Genomic DNA, 12123 nt, shown 5'->3' on the forward strand with positions numbered 1-12123 from the left:
TTGTACCTGATCTTCCGAACATGTAACAGTATCTTATTACTTCTTTGAATGTCCTATTTTTGATAATCAAAGAACTCTCCGTTTATATATCAATAGTTAAGACAACCACAATAACATTTATATAAACATTCCCCATGGCTATCCTCAGTGTAATAACCTACAAATAGACGAATACGTGATGATGTGCATTGTTTTAAAATTTCGTCCACGTCGTTTTAATTTTAATTTTTATGACTGAAAGGTAAGATGTACGTGTAAATCTAAAATATAAATATTCTAAATTACATATGATATAGCAGATTCTATTTGAGAATGGCTATTACAGATATATATCTTTACACTTTATAGTGTAATAGTAGATTCTATTTGAGAATGGCTATTGGCTAATACAGGTATATATATCTTTACACTCTATATATCTTTACACTATATATATCTTTACACTTTATATATCTTTACACTATATATATCTTTACACTATATATATCTTTACACTCTACAGGTGTGGAATGAACTTACAGTTGTTAGTAGTGACCTGTGAGATGTATAAACATGGAAAATAGATCTAAGTTTCCCCACATATGTCTATGATATGATCGTATATGATATAATATGATATATGCGGAATTTAATATTTCTACATGTGTGTGGAAGTGTTTGTGGTGTGCGAGACGTTAACTTCACGAGTTACTTCCCCTTAACCGTCAATTCAAACTTTATTTATAGTCGGTACATAAAACGTGAAATCAACATTAGCTCTGAGCTATTAAAATCGACTCTAACAGTAAAAGAAGACGTATAAAGATACAAAATAGATAAAGATCAATAAAAATAGATAAAACATAAAAAAAAACATACATGTGTATTTACCTGATTGTGAGTTTTATGACTTAGATTTGAAAGATATTAGAATATGTCTGTTAAATAAAGCCCAACCAGCGAAGTCTGCTCCGGCAGTCTCTATAATTGATGTATTTAAAATGAAATAGGTTTTAGAACATAAAACATTGTATAATCAGATAATTGCCGAAAATGATTGTTTGGAATATATTTCTATTAAGAGTTACCTCTTTAAATTTAGCTCTTTTACAATAGGATATCACCATTAAGTATATTCATTTATTGGTGGAAAATATCATTTCACCGTCTGATGTTGTGTGTATGTCTATATGTTTTGTCTGTATGTGCTGTATTTGGCAGTGATTTGTAGTGTGTGAGTGAAGTCAGTTGTTGTTCTGAAGTGGTCTGGTAGGGCATTCCAGATTTTAGGTACTTCTGACCGAAAAGAATGCTCGTTGTATTTTGTTGTCCTAACATGTGGTAAATCTGCAGTGTTGGTATGGTTTTTGTCTGTGACATTGATTAAGTAATGTAAGTATGTTGGTGTTTGTTTGTTTGTGATTTTGAAGACTTCTATTGCAAAATTGCTGAGTCTCCTAATTCTGAGTAATGGTAATTTCAAACGGGTTAGTAAATTTTCGTAAGTATCTTCATGTGTGTCGTATATGAATCTGATTGCCCTTTCTTGATTTCCCTCATTTTTCATTTTTTGTCTGTTGGTTGCTCCGCAGAAGTGCCATTTGAGTAGATTTGGTTTGTTTGGTTTGTTATTGTTTAACGTCCTATTAACAGCCAGGGTCATTTAAGGACGTGCCAGGTTTTGGAGGTGGAGGAAAGCTGGAGTACCCGGAGAAAAACCACCGGCCTACGGTCAGTACCTGGCAACTGCCCCACTTTGCAGTTGCCAGGTACTGACCGTAGGCCGGTGGTTTTTGAGTGGACAGATATTCAAGTTGAAAGGTTAAAAGAGTTATGTATTGTATAACATGTATTCAATAGCACAACATCTGAAGCCTCTTATTAATGGTTCATTTTGTGTTAAATTTTCATTTCAACTCTAAAACATTCCACTTGGGACATTTAGAAACGCGAGAAATAAGGCAAAATGTGAAAAAAAATCACGAAAAATCGTGTTTGTTCTTTTACATCAATATCATTTTTCTCTCTCCCAATTTTTCATTCTTAGTCGAGGTGTGCGAGGTGTTCTGCATGAAACAAATAATTTCACCCAGAAGGATATTGGCGCCCACAATTGGACGATCTTTATTAGTTTGATGCAAGACTGCTCTCTACAAGAGGTCTAAAACATATGTGAATTAGAGATATATCAATAACAAACTTAACTGTCGTTAAATGTGTTGTCTGTCGACTTGTGGGGTGCACCACGCAAATCCGTTGAATTATGGATAAAAAAATACATCACTGAACAATTCGTCTCCAATAGGCGACCTAGCCCGAGTTTCCTCTGGCCCCTTTCCTCTGGCCCCGACTCAATGTCTAGTGTCGGCATGGTGTCGGGGTCAGAGGAAACTCGGGCTGTCGGCGACCAAGATGTTTTGACGCAATGGATTTGTAAATGCACCCCACAAGGATGTTGAGCGAGTATGGACAGACGGACGGATGAGGCACTGACCAAGAGCGATTTGATTTAATAGCCCACAATCTGAAGCTTATATGCCATACAAAATAAACTTTAAGAAAACAAAACCAAACAACGTAATATTCATATTGATTTTAATACATAATTGGTATTTTATATATGCGAAATTCCATAATGAAATATACATTTCATAGTTATTACAATAAAGTAATAATAGAATAATTCACCAGACTACATCTGTGATCACAGACACAAACCCCTTATCTTCCTACCATTGGAGAAACCAAATGACGTATGCAATGTAGTTCCTTTTGGATCAAACTCTTCAGACAAAATCCTCACAATGATGAAACGACGAAACAAAACCAGCTATCGAAATCCATGTACCTTTATCAAAATACATGAGAAAAATACATGTTTTACTTGGAAGGTTCCTCCAAATGAATATGTCACCAATATACTTGTTTTCAATACTTGCGACCTGTAGGCTGGGTAGCAATGTGATATCCATGTCTCTTTCATTGTAAGCTCAAAATAAATACAACAGTTTATATAAATAACAGCATTTAGAAAGCATTTTCAAGCACTCACACATTTCATGAAATCTAACTGGTTCCTCTATAAACCCTGGGCCGTTTTCGTTTATCGGTTGTGACAGAGTTGTTCGTGTTTGAATTAAGGTCTGGTGATTTTATTGTTGGGTTCAGATGAACCCGACAAAGACTTTCAAGACGTGTACTAACCATCTGCATGTTAAGGTATATGATTGAAATGTTACATTTAAAAACACGAGCTTGTTTGACCGTGTAAACGAACAGGCCCCAGGTTTTGGCGGTATTGTCGATCTATTGCACGTCCGGACATATTGCATGCATTCTTTATCATTGTGTATACAATTTATAAATACTATTTACACAGATTAAATATATTTTCTCTTTATACATAAATCTCTAACTTAAAATCAGAAGGATGACTAGGACAGTTAAATACCCATACAATAAACCCGAGTTTCCTCTGGCCCTGACACCATGTCTGGAGCCCGAGTTTCCTCTGGCCCTGACACCATGTCTGGAGCCCGAGTTTCCTCTGACCCTGACACCATGTCTAGTGTAGGGACCCTACACCAGACATGGTGTCAGGGCCAGAGGAAATTCGGGTTACCATACAATAATCGTTATCTATTGTTTTCATCTTGAATCTACAACAAGAGCCAATCAAAAGGAAATAATACGAATGTATTGTTTAATACACAACGAAATGCTTTTGGGGACACGTTTGTCTCTTTAGTGAGACGATTCCTAACACAACGATTTAAGAAAGTAGGGATCGTCCTCTTGTTAAACATGATGGACCAGTAAAATATCGGAATATTTTAACAACAATCAGCGTAAAGGGAGATAATTAACAAATACGCGTCCAAGAATCCTCACACATATAAGGATATCGTTTTAAATGTTAATAAAGCTTTTGGCCCCAAATGAATGTTGATTTTGTCTGTTTTCATTAATTTGTATGCTCATATATAAGCAAGTGGTCCGGAGGGCCTGTAACGCTCACCTGGATATTTTAGTGATCATGGCAAAACACTTCATTATATTACAAATATTTTTCGCTTTTTGGAACTGACCCAAATCGCATGAGATTCGGCGTGCGATTTGGACCCAAACCTGCCATTCATACAGAAGGATTTTAATTAGCTATATATCCCTTATTTGCCCCCCGACCCAGGAGAGCCACACAGACCATTTGGACCAATCCTATACAGTTGAAATTGGTGAAAGAGCGATAACGAGAATCGTTTATGGAGGGACCGACGGACTGAGGACGGATTACAGAGAAGGGCAAATTGATCCGTCTTTACAAACGTATAAAACGTGTGTGAAATTTGTGGCTTAATTACCATATTACTATATACAAAATTAATTATAAAAGATATTAAAACACTACTTCTACTATATTTACAGCATTAAATAGTTTAAAACATAGTGATGATACATTAATGGGGCATTTTAATGCCGATACGTAAAATAACCATATATGACACATCTTCATAAATACTAGAGATCTTTGCTCAGTAAAAAAAAGAAATAAAATAAAAATTGGCCACTTAGGATATTATACATTCAAGTAGTTATATCATTTATGTTTAGTGTAAGTTTTGATACGTCATTAAGAAGATAAGGGAAGGTAACATAAACAAGAGGTCCAGAGGGCCTGCATCGCTCACTTAGCAGAACATTCTCATTGAAGTTACATATTACAAATAATTCTCTACGTTTTTGAGTCAAGTCTCCCAACAATTGTTTAAACCGAATCATATCGCTCTTAAAGAATAAGAAATACTTTAAAGCATTTGATGTATTTCCCCTATTTGGCCTTGCCCCTCCGATCCCAGGGGAGCCACAGTCCTCATTTATACAACATTGATCTCCTTTTCCCAATAGTGCTCCTGACGAAATTTTATCAAAATCCATTTAGTTGCTCAGGAGAACTAGCGATTTAAAGGGTATACTTCTCCTACTGGTACCAGCCACAGGGCAGCCACACGCTGGTTTACAAAGCATTGAATCCTCTTTGCCCAGTAATGCTCCAGACAAAATTTCATCAAATTCCATTCAGGCGTTCAGGACTAGTTGCGATTCAAAGAAAGTGTTGACGGACGACGGACCCGAGCTATGCTAAGGTCACTGCCTCTCCGGGCCAGGTGAGCTAAAATTATTATGCCTCTCTTTGATCTTGATAAAATTGTTAAACAGTCGGAGTCAGGACACGAAGTTAGTTGAGAGGGGGCTATCTATGTGGATATCTCCACTTACAATTACACTGTACATGTAGATGTTGTTTTTAATTTACCAACTCACAAGAACAGAACTGAGCATTTCCTACATTAGGACAGTACTGACAAAAAACTTCAAGTCTGCTTTCACCTTTCAAATCACAACCTATTTTTGAAAGATCAGCGATAGCGGGGAAACAGAATCATTAGTGTTTCTACTCTGTGTTAGTGAAACAGTAATGAAACGTGTGATTCCAGTACAAGGTGACATTGTTCAGCAATTTACAGTTGAATTATTGAGTTGCTTATCACTATCATGTTTAGATGTAGTTACAAGGATTTACTTTATAACAATTGATTCCTACGATCGGCTGACGATTATATCTATTCTTTATCTGTATTCTAATTTGAGAAAGTAATATTCTCCACAAGGTATTTCTGTTTGTTTTCAATATGATTTTGTAAGCTAAATGATAATCAAGTGATGTTTTCGGTGGCCATTATGAATTATGTTTTATGATTGTTCATGATTTGACTTGGATTTCTAGGAATAGTTTAGCACTTTGAAAGTCGGTGGATACATTGTCTCTGAGGTCGGGCTCTGAGTGGTAGGACTTCTTCATCACCGTCTCCATGAATACCATATCCGCCGAGGCACACCTTCTCAGTGAATTCTGCAATCTGCTTAAACGATCTGGATTTGTCTCAAACATAGCAACTAGTTCGTGGAAACTGTGTGGTCGGTCGTGTTCATCTTGTGAATTTGAAGAGCTCGTGCGCCTCTTCTTTTTCCGTAGTACAACCTCTGATTTGACACTATCACAATCATTGGATGATCCTTTCCGGCTTCCAGATTTTCCATCCAAGATCGAACGGTCGGGACTGGTTGATTTTTGTTTCCGTTTAGGGTGTAGTGGAGGTTTTGAACCCTGTGATATTTGGGAACCATCATCAGACGTAGCCGAAGTCCATGCAAAGTCCTCCACCTTTTCCTCCATGCTTGTTTCCCGTGTGTAGACCTGCGCCGCCCTTTTCTTCGCTCTAGCTTCGTACCGCTGTTTGACCATTTTTGGAGTCTGTATTTTCCCTTGCGAGCTATTACTGTTCTGTCTTGAAAATATTCTGTCTCCATCGAATATTTCTCGTAAATCTGGAGCGCTGTGAGAATGTGTCAATGTCCTACGGCGTTCGTCCTCACTTGAGCTGAAAATCTCCATCATCATTGCAATATTCCTTGCAATTTTCTTCCTTTGCGGGCCTTTTGCGTCTAGAGAGCTCTCACTGGAGATCGAATCCTCTCGCGATAGTTCTGTCTTCCTAGATTTGATCTTATCCTTCCTTGGTTCCATGCTAGGAGTATCAGTCTGTGTCTCGATAGTCTTGGTCTCAATGCTTCTCTTAAACATTTCAGCTGGCATAGATTTCCTGTGCGCCATGTGGCGCTTTCCTCGTCGAGATACCATTTTGATGTTCTCAAGACTGTGTTCACTGGAGTCGTCCGATATGTCCTCCAACACGGACTTGAACACCTCATCCAAATTAACGTCTTGCTCCGTGACTTCACCGCAGTGTTCTTGTTCTGTGCCTGTCTGTACTGATGCTGTGTGCATAGGGTTGTTATGCCACGTGGGTTGTGGAGGACTACTTCTAACAAGAGCAGTTGTAGACGGAGGTTTCGATTTAGGCTTCGTAGTGGTTTTACCACTTTTCTTTCCATTACCATTGATGCCAACGAGAACTGAGAAAGGCCCAGACGATGTAGTAAACACCTCTGACTTCTGAATGTCTCTACATCTATTTGGAATACCCACTTCCTTGGCAGCCAGGCCTTCAATTGCTCTGTTAAAACTTGCACTCTGTCCTCCTGGAAGTTTCCCCGAATCACGATATTCCTGGAGGAAGGATTCTATAGTGGCCTCTATCTCCTGTGCGTGTGTTTGTGGGTCCTTTTGTGTAGGAGTTGACGGCTCCGTTAAATCCTGGTCAGTTTCACGGTCAACCTCAGCTAATAAATGCTGAAATGCTTGAGTAATATCCTCAAATTCCCTTTGTGTTTCCCTCTCTACCTCCGCTATTGATTCCTCAGAGTAGTTTGTCATGAAATCCGAATCCGATTTGTTTCTTTTTTTAATCTGTGACCGATACTCAACATGTGTACCGGAGAGACGTGGTATTGTGTTACCCTTGGTCTCTGTGGTAACCGTAGTAGTAACAGACCGAGGCTGTTCAACAACATTTAAATTCTTGTAGATTTTGTCAAGCTCTGAGAGTGCCTCTTGAAGTTTTGTTTTCCTAGAGTGATATTCACTCGTTAGTTGAACCGTTGGCTGATGAACCACTGCAGGTTCGACATTAGGGGCAAAGTTTCTCAAAGCACCTAGAATGGAGTCTAGTCTATTCTCATCACTACACTCAATCCTGCTACGAATGAGACTCAGCCGGTTTTCCACATCTCTCGCCAAGTTTTTCAAATCCTCCACTGTCTGTAACACTTGCTTTTCCGCGTCAACACTCGGCCGTCTTTGTGTTGCTGCAGTTGTAGGCGTTACGGATCCTCTTCCACTTCCACTTGTGATTCCCTTCAATGAACCTCCACTGTCGGACATCTCAGCTAGCCCAGTGTCCAGTAGTTTCTCCTTCAAGATCATTGGGTCTAGCTGGTAGTTACCATTGATGATAAAAGGATCCGCTGAATACTCTGGAATGAAGTGCATGGCTTGTGCGCCCGGCTGTTGTTGTTGCTGTTGCTGTTGTTGCTGTACACTCACTGTGGCCGGCTGAGCCTGTTGCTTAGTGATACCTAACTGATTTTGTAGCTCAGCCAATCGCTGCGACTGGTAGGTAGGGACACTGTGAGCGATACTCTGGACTCCAGCTGTCATCGGTTGTTGAGTCTGAATCAACGTTCGCGCTATATTACTTGCTACGTGTACAGGCTGATATCCTGGTATATTTGATACAGGGATTTGCTGAACTGGTTGTAATACTGGAGATCGCAAGGGAGAAAAGAATGGCGACTCTTTCTCTACCGGAGCAGATCTGGTCGTTCCATGTGCTGGGACAGGTTTACGTTTAAGTGATGACCGTATATCCTCCAGCACCTCGTCCAAGGCTGCCACACTGCTCTTTATGACAGGGGCATTACCCAGCTTGAGAGGCTGAATCTCCGGCGTGCTGAACGACTTCGCTCGTGTAGTTGGTATGGGTAAACTAGTGGAACTGGGCGACTGGCAATATATAGTTGTACTGTTCGTGCTTACGACGTGTGCATATGATGTGCATATCATCTCTTCGTCAGGGTTCTGCTTAATATAAGCGATAGATTCTACTGGTCGAGAAACATCAGCCACGTCTATAACCTCACCAGACTTCATGAGTTTGTCAAAACTGGTCATCTCTTCTATCTGTTTCCAGAATGGGTCCTCCGAGAAGGGGATTGTTTGGAGGGTTCTGGCCTTGACTCGCTCTATACTTACAAGACCTTTAGAACTCTCTAGATGCGGGGACCATACCTCCTTCTCTTTGACATTGTCTGACAGCTTTGGAGATATATTCTGTAGGTCGCTCGGACGTTTGCTTTCCTGACGACTCACCTTTGTTACAATTTTCTCTTCCAGCACCTGTTTATCTGGCACTACCTGATCCACAGGAAGTATGTACTGTTTCCTATGAATAACAGGCGTACGTGCAGCCGAGAGTGTCTCCTCATATGTATCTGTTCCCTCATTCCCACTTGCATCAGAATCAAACCGCTTTCTTAAATCCTTCACACTGTCCTGTTTCAACTCCTGAAGTTCCGACAACTCCTCCTCATATTTGGAGAGTCGGGCCTGTTTCTGTTCCTCTGAGAAGGACTTATTTCTACGCGGTGGCCATGCTTTGGTAAAAGTGACATTTATTTCAGATTTATCTCCCTTTTCAAGCTGTTCCTCAGATATAGCTCGCCTTGCCCGCTTCGTCTCGTCCTTCTGAGAATTTGTTTTTGGTGGAGCGTACGTCTTACTGTTGTAAACGTTAGGGTTTTGGACAAACTGTAACGAGTTGTCACTGGATCGAGTTATTGCTGTACCACCTGGTTCCTTCACCAAACGAAAGACACGATGAGAATTAGTCTCTGTTGACAAAACTTTCGGATCATCAAAATCTGGCGCAGAAGCATACTCTTGCTGCTGGTATTGGTATGGTTGTTGTTGTTGTTGTTGTTGTTGTTGTTGTTGTTGCATTTGTTGTTGTTTAAGTTGTTCATACTGTTGTTGCTGCTGCTGAAGCTGCATCTGCCTTTGTTGTTGCTCGTATTGGATTTTCTGTTGATGTTGTTGCTGCTGCATTTGTTCTTGTAATTGCTTCTGTCGTTCCTGCTGCATCTGCTGTAGAAATTGAGGTTTAGGGTTAGGAGCTGGTGCTATATGTGACGTAGACTTTGTCACGGTGACTGTAACAGAGGAAACAGCTCTACTTGGAGGAGGTTGAATCTTCTTTGGCAAGGACGCAAAGCTTTCTTGAATCTGATCAATTTCTTGCATCATCATCGCCTCTTGAAGCCAGGCTTCTGGGATACCACCCTCCGGCTCTAAAATTGTTGACAGTGATAAAGGTGACTTGGAATCATCTGTAGGTTTTTTCTTTTTCATGTATTTTTCCCATTTTTTAACCCTTTCCGACACTTCTATGTCATATTCTACATCTGAGAACATACCTTGTTCTACAATGGGCATTGAGAGATTTTTAAGTGAAACTTGGTTTTCTTCACAATTGTCATACTGTGTTACGGCTGATGAAGAATTGGCATGTCGCATATACCCTTGCTGTGGATTTAGATATTGAGGTGCATACCCCTGATGGAAACTCTGCCGTATTTAACTGACTGTCCGACTTTGACAAATCTTCCATTTCAGTGAGTTCGGTTGGTCTCCGCTGAAGATATGGACTGTGCGCCGCGGACTGGTGGCGGCGTTCAATCTTTGGAACAGTGTTCTGGAATACATGCGTGTAAACACTACGTGAAGGTGATGGGGATGTTGACCCAGAAGGTGTGTTTGATAAAGCATCGTACTGACTCAAGCTAGAACAACTCCCGCTTCCATCACTAGCAATGGGAGGCTTCACAGATCGTATCACAGGACGAGGAGAGCTGGTTGCGGATGGAATTTGAAGTCTTAATTTCACTTCATTTTGAAATGATGAACTTGAAACTGTGGGCCGCGACACATTTTCAAAAGAGGAAGCTTGTTTTGGAGATTCCTCGGAAGCCATTTTCCTTGTTGACTCTTTGAAAAATTGTTGGTTTTGCACAGAAGACGGCTGGGGCATCTGTAAGCGCCCACTTTCTATTTCACTTTCCAAATACTGAATGTTTGATTCAATGAGCTCGTCTAGAGAATCATCATCATCGTTGGACTTCCTTTTATTATCCACCCTGTCAATAGCTTTCTTCAAAACCATTGGTCGATTTGAATTAAGATCATTGAAACTCATCTCATTGTCACTTCCCACTCTACCCTTATGACTCCCCCGTTCTGATTTTGATGGATGGTTCGAACTAAACTGATTGATTGTCGTTGAGTAACGAGTTATCCCCTCTTGTGGGAGCTCTCTATATCGCTTGCCACTTGTGTCACCTGATCCGTAAGATTCACTTCGCTGAAGAGAAACTTTTGGAAATTCCTCGTTTTTCTGAAATATATTGCCACCCATGAAATCAGTATCTTGTTTCGGGATTTTCTTGTATCCCTGTCCTTGACTGACACGTCCTTGACCTTCACGACCTGTGTGGACATATCCATGGTAGCTTTCCTTCAGGTTAATATTACTGCTATTCCTTGACCCATCAAACCGAGTATTGGCTCGGTTATTCTCTATTTCCATTTTTCGGTAACTGTCATAATTTAGATTCGTTTGCCCAGGTCCAATTGGTCTAAGTGTGATTTGCTCCGACGACGATGACTCGTTTTCTGCTGGTTCCGGTTGTAGTCTTTGAGTATTTGTGACTGGAGCATTGGTCAATTTGGTCATCTGAAATTATAAAAAAAATACATATGTAAATGAAAGTAAATATTGAAATCAACTTTGCATTTGACGTCAAAAAGTAACTCAAATCAATTGTATTGTAATGAGATAAGCTGTCTATAATATCCATCAAACCAGAGAGACTGCTTTTATAACTACAGTCAAACCTGTCTTAGAGACTACCCGTCTATAACTACAGTCAAACCTGTCTTAGAGATCACCCGTCTATAACTATAGTCTAACCTGCCTTAGAGATCACCCGTCTATAACTACAGTGAAACTTGTCTTAGAGACCACCCGTCTATAACTACAGTCTAACCTGCCTTAGAGACCACCTGTCTATAACTACAGTCAAACCTGTCTTAGAGACCACCCGTCTATAACTACAGTCTAACCTGTCTTAGAGACCACCCGTCTATAACTACAGTCTAACCTGCCTTAGAGACCACCCGTCTATAACTACAGTCAAACCTGTCTTAGAGACCACCCGTCTATAACTAGTCAAACCTGCCTTAGAGACCACCTGTCTATAACTACAGTCAAACCTGTCTTAGAGACCACCCGTCTATAACTACAGTCTAACCTGCCTTAGAGACCACCCGTCTATAACTAGTCAAACCTGCCTTAGAGACCACCTGTCTATAACTAGTCAAACCTGTCTTAGAGACCACCCGTCTATAACTACAGTCTAACCTGCCTTAGAGACCACCCGTCTATAACTACAGTCTAACCTGCCTTAGAGACCACCCGTCTATAACTACAGTCAAACCTGTCTTAGAGACCACCCGTCTATAACTACAGTCTAACCTGTCTTAGAGACCACCCGTTTATAACTAGTCAAACCTGCCTTAGAGACCACCCGTCTATAACTACAGTCTAACCTGTCTTAGAGACCACCCGT

At 40.3% G+C, this 12123-nt stretch overlaps 1 protein-coding gene across 1 annotated transcript in view; it reads right to left on the bottom strand.

Annotated features, from left to right (window-relative positions):
• Positions 1 to 4106: 4106 nt before the first annotated feature.
• The window catches only part of LOC117317383, a 73316-nt gene continuing 65299 nt past the window's right edge, over positions 4107 to 12123 (bottom strand). The window contains 2 exon segments of the mRNA XM_033872188.1: positions 4107 to 10066; positions 10068 to 11228. Coding sequence (XP_033728079.1) covers positions 5741 to 10066; positions 10068 to 11228 — 5487 coding nt within the window. The 3' untranslated portion in view covers positions 4107 to 5740.

The sequence above is a fragment of the Pecten maximus genome, chromosome 19 (genome assembly GCF_902652985.1).
Source record: "Pecten maximus chromosome 19, xPecMax1.1, whole genome shotgun sequence".
Taxonomy (NCBI): Eukaryota; Metazoa; Mollusca; class Bivalvia; order Pectinida; family Pectinidae; genus Pecten; species Pecten maximus.